General features: G+C 33.8%; 2 protein-coding genes across 3 annotated transcripts in view; one reads left to right on the top strand and one right to left on the bottom strand.

Annotated features, from left to right (window-relative positions):
• The window catches only part of LOC106884414 (vacuolar protein sorting-associated protein 52 homolog), a 31,885-nt gene extending 19,736 nt beyond the window's left edge, over window positions 1-12,149 (bottom strand). Inside the window, exons 1-9 of the mRNA XM_014935777.2 lie at window positions 11,987-12,149; window positions 8,828-8,909; window positions 8,092-8,144; window positions 5,057-5,132; window positions 3,996-4,063; window positions 2,790-2,903; window positions 1,476-1,537; window positions 1,075-1,225; window positions 260-360 (exon numbers count right to left, since the gene is read on the bottom strand). Coding sequence (XP_014791263.2) covers window positions 260-360; window positions 1,075-1,225; window positions 1,476-1,537; window positions 2,790-2,903; window positions 3,996-4,063; window positions 5,057-5,132; window positions 8,092-8,144; window positions 8,828-8,909; window positions 11,987-12,073 — 794 coding nt within the window. The 5' untranslated portion in view covers window positions 12,074-12,149. The remainder of the gene's footprint in view (window positions 1-259; window positions 361-1,074; window positions 1,226-1,475; window positions 1,538-2,789; window positions 2,904-3,995; window positions 4,064-5,056; window positions 5,133-8,091; window positions 8,145-8,827; window positions 8,910-11,986) is intronic.
• LOC106884415 (40S ribosomal protein S18) overlaps window positions 11,938-15,067 on the top strand; it is a 3,931-nt gene continuing 801 nt past the window's right edge. Inside the window, exons 1-4 of one of the 2 annotated variants that reach the window (XM_014935778.2) lie at window positions 11,938-12,074; window positions 13,485-13,583; window positions 13,764-13,850; window positions 14,441-14,634. In XM_014935778.2, coding sequence (XP_014791264.1) covers window positions 12,072-12,074; window positions 13,485-13,583; window positions 13,764-13,850; window positions 14,441-14,634 — 383 coding nt within the window. In that variant the 5' untranslated portion in view covers window positions 11,938-12,071. Of the gene's footprint in view, window positions 12,075-12,182; window positions 12,202-13,484; window positions 13,584-13,763; window positions 13,851-14,440; window positions 14,635-15,067 lie in introns of those variants that run through there. The other variant, XM_014935779.2, reaches the window with a different exon arrangement.

Here is a 15,067-nt window from a genome sequence, read left to right as displayed (position 1 = left end):
TATATGAAAATTAATTGGATTTTTTTTTTTAAATGTTTTTTCTAATTAAATACTTGTAAGTTACCTACGTATACCTTGGAGTAAAAAAATTCCAAACATTATTTTATTGATGTTTTTTTTTACATTCTACACTTTTTGCAAATGACGTTGCCATTCTCCACATTTATCTCAATATCAAATCTATATTCGTTACAAAATACACTTCCACAAATAAAAAATAAATAAAAAAATGCAACAGAAAGAAAAGGTAGCAACCGACCTGAATTTAAGCATAGTGTTTTGGGGTACTTGGTAATTTGTCATCGGTTTCCTAAATGAGTAAATCTTCTGAAGAAGGTATTCCCGTATTTTGCTTAAAGCCTAAAAATATAAAAGAACTTTAGATGACTTACGAAATTTGCTTCGTAATCACATAGTGCTCGGTTCGATCCTAACGCATGACATCTTGGACAAGTGTCTTATATCATAATCGGGTAGGTTGATTACTGTTGTGTATATATGGAGCTGGGTTGACAGAAATTGTACGAAGCCTCTGTGTGTGTGTGAGAGAGAGAGAGAGAGAGAGAGAGAGAGAGAAAGAAAGAAAGAGAGAGAGAGAAAGAAAGAGAGAGGCTGCATTAGTTGCATTTAAATTCGAAGTGATGGAGGAATAATTCTTTGGAAGGGACATAACTCCGGTAAACAATCTGATAAATTGAGTACCTCCAAAACATTACCCCACCCCCAACATGGTTATAGTTGAAATATAAATACAGTTATTATTTGTCACAGTTAAAAATAGGTGATTCAGAGACAGACACAGAGGAATGCCACTAATATAATATTTAATACTGTCTTATAGTATTTGGAGTTCAAATAATATCACACAATTTGCTTTTTCTTGTTCTGATACCCAATAAATAAATACCTGCTACAAAGGTTGATTCAATCAACTATATCCTTCTTCAATGTATCAATGTAAGATATGTTATAGTTAATAAAATAGAAACTTGCGAGTTTTAAAACGATAACAATGATTCACAACATGTAAATGAATAATTATGTCAGATGCTTTTAATTAGTTTAGTAATATACCTTAGTCTTGAGTTTTTCAAGAATATCACGGACATCCTGGCAAGAGCGAGCCTCTTTAAACGACTGTTCCTTGACAAAATTTATTTTATGATTCAATTCATTCAGTTGTTCCATAAATTCTCGCTCAGTCACTGGGGTATCCACGATATGTCTGTTCACAGAAAAATAACATTCAGATTTCAATTATGTTGAAAGGTTAAAAAAAACAAAAAGACACTGTAAGAATAGTGAAACTGAATAATCTTAGATGCAAAGGTACAGAAATCACCTTCCTACATCTTATAAGAATTGATTACTTGCAAGAGATTCTATGACAGTGATCAAGATTGATTAGTTCGTGAACTCTTGATTGAAAAACTGACCTTTGAGTAAAATGTATGTATTGTATGTAAGTTACTTACGACACCATACTCTCAGGAATTACCATTTCGTCAACAAACTGACTCAGTTCTCCCCGCACAGCCTGAAACATTAATGTTATGTTTAATGGATTATTGTTTGAGGTAGCATGAAGAATTTACATACAGAACTTCAGAAAGGTTCCTATCACTTCCTCTTCATCTTATACTTTTCTCTCTCTCTCTCGTTTCACTATGACCTTCATTACTCTCTCCATCATTCTCTCTATCATACTCTCACTGTCTCTCATTTATTACTCTTCTACCACCCTATCACTTCTGTAACTCCTTTCTCACAGCATGCTACCTATGTGATAAGAGATAGTAATGCACAACAGTACCAGTGATTTAGCAAAAAAATTCCCCTTTCTACACACCAAGTTGTGTGGGAAAGAAAGGAATGAATAAATGGAGACAATGTAGAGAGAACAGATTCTTTACTTTTGCTTGGGTAAGACACCTTTCTAGTGTTGGTGCCATAATAAAATGCATCCAGTTCACTCAGTAAAGTAGTTGGTAATAAGAAGGCCATCCAGCAGTAGAAACCATACCAAGTATGAAACTTAACAAACAATGATAAAAATAAAAACTTACCTGAACCCTAATGACCCATCCAACCCATACCATTATAGAAAAGCATATGTAAAATGAAGATCATGATGCTAAATATATGAATATGATTAAAACCACGTTACAACATTGCATTATCAAATTATTATACATATAATACAAGGCCTCAGATTTATAAAGGAAAATGAGGCTGTAAACCAAGTGTAAATATTTTATTTTATAACATCCAACACTCATTATACTTGAATAATTCTTTAATAAATTTACTAACTTCAGGTTTCACTAAAGTCAAAATAGGAAATGTATTAGCTGATCATTTAGTATGTTTCCTACTTCTGTAATATGTCTCCTCATAGCAGGTAAGATATGTAGAATCTTACCCCAGCTTATACAGCAGCAAATGTCTGAGAGACATCCCACACTTAGAAAGAAACACACAAATCTACTGCACATTTCATTGATTGGACAATGTTTACTCAATACTTCAAATTAACGAAACACTTGTTTTCAGTGTTGCACAGCTTCTTGTAACAGACTGCACCCACACATCACATCTATTTACAAATAGGTCATTGAGTCATTCAGCATAACATGTGTTTGGTAGAAGGACAGAACTGCACTGGTGACAAGGCAAAACTGCCAAAACTTTGATTCACCAATCAGCACCCAAGGAATTCAGATTGCTGCGGTTGTTACTGATAACTATAAATGAATAAAAGGAAATCGAAATCTAATATTGGTACTAACCTGTCTATTCTTGAGTTTGATGTTCATGGCAATCGACTGTTCTTGTAATGTTTGAATTTCATTACTGATACTACTTAAATCAGCCTGGAAACCATTTAACATTTGTTCCATCCTCTGCAATTGAAATAGTTAAAGATTCATAAACCAGTGAAATTATTTTTCTCTGTTTTGTCTTCTCTCTTTTCTGTGTTGTAAATATAAATAATCAAACAGTCTTTCAGATATGGAAAACAGACACCAAACAACCCATCTACCACCGAAACTTTTCTGTTTCTCTCTTGATCACCAAGCCTATATATATATATATAAATTAATGTAAGTAGCTAGCCACAATACAAAGCCATATAGGAAAAATTCAGTCAACACTAATTGTAACTGTGGGTGCTAAAAGTACAGTTATTGCTAGAAATAAGAGTTAAAACTCTTATAGCTGCACGAAAAGCACATTTATATACATTTACAGGATAGATAACTGCCCCATGAGCAAAGATACATCACAGGACTATATTTTCATCCAGTAATTAGGACTCCATTGCTTTGATGGAACAGCTAAATTCCTCTGTCAATATATATATTTACCATATAAATTTATGGCTGATTTGGCAAGATGTCAATGTGTATACTAAAAATTAATGTCAGCAGCTAGCCACTATACAAAGCCATATAGGAAAAATTTAGTCATCACTGATTGTGACTGTGGGTGCTAGAAGCAGAATTATTACTAGAAATAAGAGTTCAAACTCTTATAGCTGTGTGAAAAGCACATTTGTACACCCTGTTGTATGCAAGAGAAAAGAGCATGGATAGAATGTGACACTCCTTTATGCCAATTTTTATATGTTTTAGTATTCAACAACACAAGATGGCACACTATAGATAAGCAATTACTTGATGAAACTTGTAGGGCCAGCATAGAGTAAACATATCATCAGACAATCAGATTTTATTTCTGTTTTGATTGTCTGACGATGTATTTGCTCAATGCAGGCTCTATAAGTAACATCTACTAGTTGCATTTATAGTGTGATGTCATGTGTTGTCGAATACTGAAGAATACTATATCAATTGGAATAAAGGAGTACCATTCACCCATGGCTAAATTTATCATTACCCCACAAAACTACACAGTGTGGGCAAAAGTACAAGAAATAAAAAAAGTGAAGAAATAAACATCAATAATATATGTGTGGAAATTATAGAAATTACCTCTAGGATGGTATCACATGCTGCTATCTGTTTGTGAAGACTGGCAATATTTTGGCTCTCTTTAATATCTTTAAATGCAGTTAAGGGCAAACGTCACAAAAAAATTGATTCTGCAACATGGTTTTGAATTATCATTAGAACTATTTTAATCTATCAAACTTCACTAATTTGCTTAGAGGATTATAAATACCACAACTTGCCATTTGGTAGACTCAAGACTCTAAAGTTCTCAGAAAATAATAAATACCTTCAATAATATTAAATGAAGAATAAAATTCATTTGATATCTATTTTTATTTAAAAAAATAATAAATATTAAAGAACTTACACCATAAAACGGTGTCTGATAAGTATATTTTACATATTTCAAATGGTATAAAACTTTATGCTTTATGCATTTTGAAACTGGCAGATTGCTGAAATGCACAAGCAAATATAAATGTCGATTTTCATCTCAATGTCAACCTAACTATACATAGACACTCCTTTCTCTTTTCAAGATAGTTATCGTTAGTTAAGTGAATAGAGTGACTAAGTTGTGTCCAAATTACCAAAATATCCTCTTCTTTCTTTCATTTCATGGCTGGCAACAGAAAGAAATCTAACCATAAATGTATCAGCTTCTCAAAGAGTTGGGATTTTAGGTTTCATTTAAGCAGCTTCAGTTCAATTCATGACAGAGGAACCGTTTACATTTTGATAAGATACAAATCCTATGCTCTTGAAATCAAATTTTACTACAATCATTGTATTGTGCACTTAACCAGAGCATGTATAACTTCTTGCTTTGGTTTAACAACAGGTGCCATTCTGAAATGTCTGGTAATACAATAGACACCTAGATGTAGAGCCAAAAAATTTATTTTATCCATTAAAGCAAATGTTTAATTTTTTTTCCAAGCTGCCTAATCTAAATGGAAGTAAAAATGTAAGAAAAAATATACAGCCAACATATCCAAATCATTATATCAAGCAAACATCATTATTATGTCTAAACATTGACAAAACAGTTTAGAATGAAAATCATGTAAATAAAACATACAATATCATGAAAAGGATACATCCCTGTATAGAAGCATTTTCAACCTCTAATAATTCTTTCTCTATTTGCTTGGAATATTGTCTGAGATCAACACCCTATAAGATAAAAATAAAATACTGTTTTTATGCACAATTAATAACTGAAACAAAGGAGTAAATCTACTGGTACTAAGATGCCTGGGTTTTTTTTTGGGGGGGGGGGGATGCAGACATCCATAAGGACAGATATGGCTGTGTGGTTAAGAAATTCACTTCAGAGTTATGTGGTTTTGGGTTCAATCTCTGCATAGAACTATGGGCAGGTGTCCTCCATCATAGACTCATATCAAAGAAGGCCTTGCTATTAACATTTGGTTGAAGCTCAATAAATGAAATGTTCATTTTTCTTGGTTGGTAGACTGGATCCATCATCTACCATCACCTAGCCCTTGGGCACCTCTAATGAAGACCACTCTGTTGCAAGCATTAATCCACAAGGATAATAAATTCCTTCAGTCTTGAAAGCACTGAAAAAGGTCATGAAAACTGCTCTTCCCTCTGTAAGTTAAATAATCAAAATCAGTGCTAATACATGGGATACCTACTAGGCAGTGTGTTGACAGCTATATATATATATACATAGTAGGGAATGTTGTGATATCTCTCTCATCTTTGTCTTCTGAGTTCAAATCTCACTGTGACCTGCTTAAGGGATAGACCTAAGCTGTCATCTGGTTCAACACCACCACCTGGCATCTTGAGTACCTTTAAAAAAGTCCACTCTGTTATAAGCATGTCTCCAATCTGAGGAGACCCTCCTCTCTTCCACCTGTATGGTGGGAGGGAGGAAGGTCTGTAAAGGGTCATAAGGTCACTGGCTTCCAACTTGACTAAAACATTAAAACAAATTAATATGTCATTCAGCCACTTACATCCTTCTCACATTGATCAGCAATGTGTATGAGATATTGTGTACAGTATTGTATTATATACAGTAGTTTAATGAAACATCATCTATAGTTTTCAATGTTTGTGGTACTTTCCTCATTGTTTTCATTACCATTATAGCAACCATCAAGTACAAGAGGCAATGAACACCATTCAATCACCATTCTCCACTAGATGACATTTATCTCAACTATATACAAAATACATTGCTTGATGTTTATGCAGACTACTTCAAAATCAATAGAAATTTAAGCAATCAAACCTTCTACAATATACTCTCTCCTGTGTTTAAAATGAGAATCTAAAATAGTAGACAATCAATGAGGTAGCTACAGGTAACAAGAAGAGTATTACTAAAATTTGACTAAAATTAACATACTGATTAATATATGTATCCTCAGCATGTAGAACTTTCAGAGTGTTCCTCAGCATTCAGTCAGATACCTTCATCGTTGATTTAACACTTTCTTCTCATCTTGTAAGTAATTTTAATTAAAATTCTTTTCCTCACTATGTTAAAAATGATAGCAAATTCTGACAAGGTCAACTTTGCCTTTCATCCTTTCAGGGTCAATAAAATAAATACCAGCAGAGTACTGAAATCAATGTAATCAACTTACCCCCTCCCCAAAATTGCTGGCCTTGTGCCAAAATTTGAAATCAAAATTTTAAATGATAGAACTAACCTGACTGTTATTTTTATGCATATTATCATAATTTCTCTCAAACATTATTGTTTTTGATGCTTACTCATGTACATTACAGTACATCAGCAAGGCAGTGAAAGGTAGAATCATTACTGTGCCAGGCAAAATGTGTAGTGGTATTTCATCTGTCTCTACATTCCGAGTTTAAATTCTGCCCAAGGTTGACTTTACCTTTCATCCTTTCGGGGGTCAATAAAATAAGTACCAGTTGAGCACTAGGGTCAATGTAATATCCCCTCCCCTGAAATTGTTGGCCTTGTGCCAAAATTTGAAATGAATATATTGATTCAGCATAGAAGACACATACTGGTCGTTCAGAAACACATAAAAACTGTTAACATCACTTAAACATTTACTGTTTGTAATATGGTTTCAAAACTGTCTTCACTCTAAACAGCAACCTGGTCACTGATAATGTTACACTGTCACAGTGACCAGTTCGCAGTTTGGAGTGACAATAATTTTTGACACCATATTACACCAAGAGGGAAGACTATGCTGGTTTAGTCATGTGATGCATATGGATGAGTGCAGCTACATAAAGAAGTGCTGAACTCTAATTGCGGAGGGTACCTGTGGAAGGGGTAGACCCAGGAAGATGTGGAACGAAGTGGTAAGAAAGGATCTTTGGACGCTGGGCATCACCGAGGAATTGACAAGGGACCAGGAGAGGCAATTTGCTATACTTGATAAGACACATCAAGCTAAGTAAAATTGCCATCTTCCACTAATTCAAGCTTGTCCTTTCAAATGCCAGTGCCACATAAAAAGTACCCATGCCAGTGCTGCATAAATGTACCAATGCCAGTGGCATGTGAAAAGCACCCAGCATACTCGTGGTTGGCATTAGGAAAGGCATCCAGCCATGGACACCATGCCAGAACAGACAGCTGGAGTCCAGACAGTTCCCTGCTAGTCAGCTCCATGTCAAATTGTCCAACCCATGCCAGTGTGAAGAGTGGACGTTAAACAATGATGATGATGATTATTATTATTATTATTACACACACACACAATAAAGGTTTAAGTGAAGTTAACAGTCTTTGTATGTTTCCGAATGGTTAATATGTGTCTTCCACACTGCAATCATTTTACTTTCAGCACACGATTCCCATATCAAAACACTTGTCATGCAAATACATCTCCATAATATAATGATTCTCTAATGTTTAATCTTGATGAGGATGAAGTAAGTTACACTTTGCAGTGGCAGTCTAATAAGACCAAAATCCATACTTTGTCATGATCAAATTAAAATTCACCACATAAGTATTATTAATTAGAATTTTTCTTCCCTACATGGCCCTGACTTATCTCTGTACAAAAGTTGTATTCAAACAAAGCTGATTAGGGATGTCCAACATAGAAACACCAATAAGAAATATGGAAGGGTTCTTAAATTAATTTCAGAATTTACTCACAGTTTTCAAAGCTTCTTTTACAATATCATCTTCCAGATTTTGTTGTATATGAACTAGAAAGTAACAAATATTAAAATATTTGAATAAAAATTCATTAAAATTGAAAACACAAATTATACAAAAAGTAAAACAGAAAAGAGTAGCATAAGTTTTAAATATCATTCATATGATTTTATATATAATATATATAATATGCTGAATATGTTTGTCATTAATACATACAATGTGTTCATGATTACATATAAAAACCATATTTAGAGTCAGTATGAATTTAGGTCGATATTATGATGGATTGGTACTCTAATTATGAATGGCTAAAAAAATACAATTTTTGATGAAGTATATCTGTGATCAATAGCATTCAAACCAATTCCAGCTTATTTTGTTTTTTCAGATGTTATTTTGTAGTTTAAGGAAGATTTGGCTGCAACATTTTTTTTTTGCAGGTTGAGAAACCACATAAGGGTTTCATCTTTGTTTGTGCTCATCTCCAAGATAACAGTTGCAACTTAAAATATGTCAGCAATGGAGGCTTTCAATTGGCTAAAATTATATAACTTTAAAAACTTCTTACTTCTTTATTATTAATTTCTAGGGAAAAATGAATGCAATGTTCATCATCAGCATGCATGTTTTGAAAATAATCAATTAAAAATTTCAAAAATTTCAAAATCCAAAGATATAATATATTAATCTTTGAAAATAAATACACAACAATATAGAGAGAGAGACTTACAATCAACTTCATCCAGGAGGAAATCTTCTGAAGTAAGGTCTAAAACTCCAAGATTGGGGACCACATCAAAATTTCCAAGACCCTATGGAATAAAAATATATCTTAGAAAAGCTTCGTTAAAGACAGTAGATTTATTTTGTACTCAATTGCATCAGTGTTATTTTTATGAAAATCATTATCAATTCAGCATCAGGTTTTTTTTTCTTCTCCAGCTTCGCAACAAATTCAGCCTATATATTCCAAACATTCATCATCTAACTTACGAAATCTAACGTTCTCTCAAATCTGATCTACATATATTTCTACTTCATCTTCAAATTTTTCTTTTATTCATCGAAATCATTAACCTACTTAGGATTGTAGCTATAACTTTGTAGTTTACAAGCTCCACTATGTATCAGCATGCATAAATGTAGATCAAATCACAGATAAGCAAGAAAATATACATGGTGCTACTAGATGGTGACAGTTCTGGGGAAAAACTTAAGAGCAAATTTTAAAATAAACATTGTTAGAAGGCTTGCTGGAAAGATTGTAAATAAAATTCTATTTTGTTTACAATCCATTCCAGCAAACTTTCTATTTTTATGTCTCAAAATACAAATGATGCTCAGTTCCTTTACAGGAGAAATAGGACAACCAAAAGTGTGTTCACTAGAGCCAGACATATTTCTCCACATGGATTCATGCAGATAAGATGAGAATATTGAACAACAGCCTATTCTTGGTATTTGTTGCAGGATATACTATATGGTAGTGGTGATGCTAAGGAATGGTACATACAAACACACTAGGCTAATGAACGATAAACAGAAGAAATAGTGTTAATGAACAATTGTTAACAACATATTCAATAATAAAAGTATTTTAAAACCACTTTTTTTTAAGGTGTTAAAATAGGATACAACTAAAACATGATGATCATAGCTAGAGTGCCTTTGATCATAGGTCTGCTTGATCAGAATTAATCAACCAGACATAGTCATTAAGGACAGAGAAGAAAATACTTGTAGACTAATAGATGTAAGTGTTCCCACTGATAAAAATATATCTGTATAGGAATTGGACAAATTAAGTAAATATGAGGACATGGAAATTGAACTACAAAAGATGTGGCCTCTTAAAGCAAGAACTGTTCCTGTTATTGTGGGAACCCTTGGTATAAGAAAGAGGTGTCAGAAACGTCTAGATAATATCCCAGGAGAACCATGTCTCAGAGAAATCTAAAAGATTGTGCTGACAATTACTGCCCTTATCCTTAGAAAAACCCTATCAATTTAAATGTATGTGTTGTAAAGATATTTCACTACTGCCCCTGCCACCTGCCCTGCCCAAGCTTTCAGTCATACTGCAACATTTCTTATCCTTCACTCACCCTAGGATGCTGGGTGTGTCTTGGTGAGTGATTGTAACAAATATGCAGATTAAAAGTAAATAATAATAATAATAATAATAATAATAATAATAATATGTGCTCAATACCACAGATTTGCTTGTCAGTTGCTTGATCTTAACCAGCTGAGCAAGTCCCTTAGTGGCTGACGATATGTGCATCTCTGATCACAAGCAGAAGTAGTGGGAGAGTATCATAGCCATGTGTTGAGAGGAATTTTTTGAGGTTTGGATAATTCACCTTTGGAAATATGGGTGTTTTGTTCAACATCCTTGAACAACCCTTATTCAGAGATCTTTTGAGTAGGATGGGCTTCTCAACCTGAAGAAAATTCTAATTGCCCCCACCTGTAAGGTCATGCGCTGTTTATTTTGATATGAGATCACTATGTCGCGCACATATAGTTGTGATGCATGTGCCTGGTGTATCCTTATCAATATGGGTATACTGGTATATTTCACCCCAATGTCACTTTGATGGTATGCACTGTTCTTTCACTCAATAATAATAATAATACAAGAAGTGAAATAGAAACAGTGCGTGTGTTTATTCTGGACATAATGACCCTCGCAAGATACAACAAAATCTGTTCCAACGCACGAGTTCATGTCAAGAATCTTGCTAACTACATCAATCCCATATTAAATTAACATTAAATTCAATGACTTATTTAGTGACTTTAATCAAAACATGGAATTTTTTTCCTGTTTACGACCCGTAAGTCTGGCTGTCGATCAAACAATTCCTAGGTTTTGTTTAATTAGGAAACGAGAACTAAAACCAGATTCACATAAGTATGCCGTTGGCGAATGGAACAAGGACATGGCTCTCAGTCGTAATCTCTAAAGAATTAAATGTATTTTTCTCTATAAACATATAAAAAAAATAATAATAATAAATTTCGGTGAGTGTTCAATAAAATAAAGTTACTTTGAAGATTCAGCAAATAATTTTATTCTGAAAAGCAATTTTAATAAAGTATATACTCTCCCTCTTTGTCATACAATCCTGAAATGCCATCTCCTCACCCCCCCCCCCCATGGGTTTGCAGGTACTTCCAGGTGAGGAACCACTGCTCTATATGCAATTATTTCTTTTTCACATTTTATAATGAAAGCTATGTGGAAAGTGGTTGTAATGGATAACGCGAGCTGCGGTAACGATTTTGTCTTGGATCGGAAGTGAAAGACGTTTTTTTTAACGTACCAGTGTTGTTAATAATACAATCAGAACTGTTTGTTGCGTAAACAAAGAGCCAACCCCTTGCTTTTAAAAACAGGGCTTTCTGGGCCAATGAGAAAAAGCAACTAATTTTTCCTTAAAACAAACTCTACTCTATAAAAAAAAAGTGATGAGATACCCGAACGCTTGATTTTAATATCTTAAACTATAGTTCAGAACATAGCATTTGTATAACACGCTTTCAATTAAATGAAAGTGTATGTCTTTAACTGAAACGATAACAATACATAAACAATTTAGGGATTTTTTGATTGCATCATTTTCAATTAATAAAATTAAAATGACTTATAAGTATTTACATCCAATGCTATCGCCAGTTAACATTGCAAGACAAACAAATTGACAGACTCTTTTATTATTATCATTATTAAAACATTATATGTACATTCACATTACGTACGACTACGTGTTTAGACATTTCAGTTGCAAGAATTTACAGATGTCGATAACGGACATATAATTTATCCTACTTAACACAATAAAGCAATGCAGTCATATATTTCAAAACAGAATTATTGTCCCACCTCTTCTCCATTCGTGTCTTCTGCTGTGGTATCCATCTTTAAGTCACGTGAACAATCAAACTTCCTTTTCCGGTAAACTGCAACCATGGTAAGTTGGTGTTACGATATATCTCTGCTTTTATCCTTTATAATCTTAATAATTTAGTGAATTCATCTTTAAGAAAAACATCGTATTTACTATTTGATATCCATTTTGTGCAAGATTCAATATTATGGTAACAATTGTTTATTTATTACTGAGTATTACTTAAAATATTACCGCCTTACATTTGTGTCCCAGCCATCATGTGTCTACCATAAATTTATTTTCAAACGAAAATGTACCATTTTTGGATAAATATATCTACTTCACTGTATTGTATATTGCTTATATTTCCTTTTATCGAAATTATAATCTCTAAAATTTATTTCTTTGACTAAAAGAAAACTGGTGTTTTCGTACAGCTGAAATATTGCATTAGATTAATTTGTAAAGTATTTGGAGCACAATTTCTTCACGTGGTGCAATTATTGTTTGATTTAGAAATTTCTGGTTTTCAAGTTACTAATATCCTGTTATTTCAAGCTTCCACCCACAAAGCTTGTACAAATTCAACATCAATCTGTCAGAGATTAAAACTGAGAAAGTAATTCTACTGCCACGCACCATTCTCTAGTGCTTTTTTAAAAGAAAACCTTTGATTAGTCCAGTGTAGTTTGAGTTTCCAGCAGGTCTTTTACCTGCCATATTAATATTATCCAATATAAATTGTAAAATTAAATATGTACAATACTTCGTTTAAACCACATAAAATTCGGAGGTCGTGGTCCCTTTTTAGCAACATGCAGAGTTTCGTTTCGTCGTTCATACATGAATAGTCGGGTGGAATAACTAAATTGGATCAAACAGTACTGCCCTTGTTAAATATTTCATTCTTTAAAACATCTGAAGTATTGTTTATTCTTTAGAAAAAATTGTATGATGGTTTCTGTTTGTATACGAAAGCCATATTAATAAGAAGTTCGAGGTTATGGGGACCGCTCGATCTGTTAAAAATAGCATCTGAATTTCCCTCGTATGGGAAATAAAAAGGGAATCGTTGTAACACCTTTATTGATTGACTGTAATCTTCAATTGAACAAAATCCAATAGCGCGATTAATTTTGTTTAGGTCGTGTGAAGCACCCTCCTCTGATAGATCAATATAAATGGGTTACTATCTTCTTTTTTTTTTACAATTTATCAGTTATGAAAATGCTCCCCACGTACATTTTGTCTTGTGTTGCATATTGTTTTTAATCAAGATATGATTTGTTAATATAGTCTTCCGTTACATGGTTAAACTATTCATGCGAACGCTTGTAATAAATCGCATACACAAGCAATCCAAAACGGCGTCTCTAAAATCCCACATGAGAAGGAATGATTTAAGCTACGAATTTACCAAACTAAAGAATTGGATACTACTTATCCAACCGTCTCTATTATTAAATTTACACGTTTTCTTTTTACTTTCAGTCGCTCGTAATCCCAGAGAAGTTTCAGCATATTCTGCGTATTATGAATACGAACATCGACGGTCGTAGGAAGTCGATGTTTGCTATTACTGCCATTAAGGTGAGTTTTGTAAGGCTTGAAATTTGCAGCCACTTCACTTAATTTTTGCTGCTTTCATCTCTCTAAAACGCTTTTGGATTTGATGCTTAATGTTCGTTCAATTCTAATAAATTTTGTTATGCTATATATATATATATATATATATATATATATATATATATATATATTTGTTTTGTTTAGGGAATTGGACGACGATTTGCCAATGTAGTTTGTAAAAAGGCCAATATTGATTTAAATAAACGTGCTGGTGAAATGACAGAAGAGGAGGTAAGAATTCCAGTTTTTTCTTTGTGATTTTCCTATGAAGAATTTTATGTTTTCCCCTTCTCACCCTTTTCCAGAAAATTGGAGTGGCTATGTAGCTCCCCTACACGAACATGCATTGTGTCTCCTTCCCCTTATCCACTGACATAAACCAACCTCAATAGTGCTGGTGGGTGAAAAGATCCATCGGAACATGGATGTTAAATGTTGATGACATTCAGAGCCTCCATGTGACCAGGTTTTCAACAATAAACATTTATATGATTGATGAGTGGGGTGAAAGCAGTACAAATCTTAGGCAAGCTAAAAAGGAGAGATAAAGAAAGCTTATACCAAGGAACCTTGTATATATAATTCATAATTTAAAATGTAAATTTCATTTTGTATCCTGTTATTCATGAACCAAAGATTTAGTTTTTGATAATTTGTAATTTGACTTCATTACAGTGTAGTTGCCTGCATCTAAATTGAATTTGACAACTGTTCATGAGGGGATACTGCCCTTTCCATAATTATACTTTGATGTCAACTATTCTATTTCAGAGTTGTGTTAATAATGCTGTTTTTTTTTTTTTTTTTTTTTTTTTTTTCAGGTTGATAGAGTTTTAACAGTCATGTCAAACCCTCGTCAGTACAAAATTCCAGACTGGTTCCTTAACAGACAGAAGGACATCAAAGATGGAAAATACAGCCAAATTATGGCAAATGCTCTTGACAACAAGTTGCGTGAAGATTTGGAGAGGTTAAAAAAGATCAGAGCACATCGTGGTCTACGTCATTTCTGGGGGTCAGTATATTTTTAATTGAAAATGTTTTAAGATAGCATGTTGCTGATATGCTAAGTAGTTGCTAAGATTGGGTGTTGGGGGAGTCTGGTTCTGTAAAAGTGACTGGCACCCATGCTAGTGGAGCGCTAGCAGCACCATCCGAGCGGGATCACTGCCAGAGCAGCGTGATCATTTTCAGCTTTGCCTTACTGGCACTTGTGCCGGTGGCATGTGAACAAAACATTGGACTGACTCCTGTGCATGTGGCACATAAAAAAAAACACCATTTGAGCGTGGCCGTTGCCAGTACTGCCGGGCTGGCCCTCGTGCTGGTGGCACATAAAAAACACCCACTACACTCTCAGAGTGGTTGGCGTTAGGAAGGGCATCTAGCTGTAGAAACTCTGCCAGATCAGATTGGAGTCTAGTGTAGCCATCTGGTTCGTCAGTCCC

Source organism: Octopus bimaculoides, chromosome 1 (assembly GCF_001194135.2).
Source record: "Octopus bimaculoides isolate UCB-OBI-ISO-001 chromosome 1, ASM119413v2, whole genome shotgun sequence".
In the NCBI taxonomy this organism is placed as follows: domain Eukaryota; kingdom Metazoa; phylum Mollusca; class Cephalopoda; order Octopoda; family Octopodidae; genus Octopus; species Octopus bimaculoides.
Note: the sequence above shows the minus strand (reverse complement) of the source record. Positions and strands in the feature narration are given on the sequence as shown.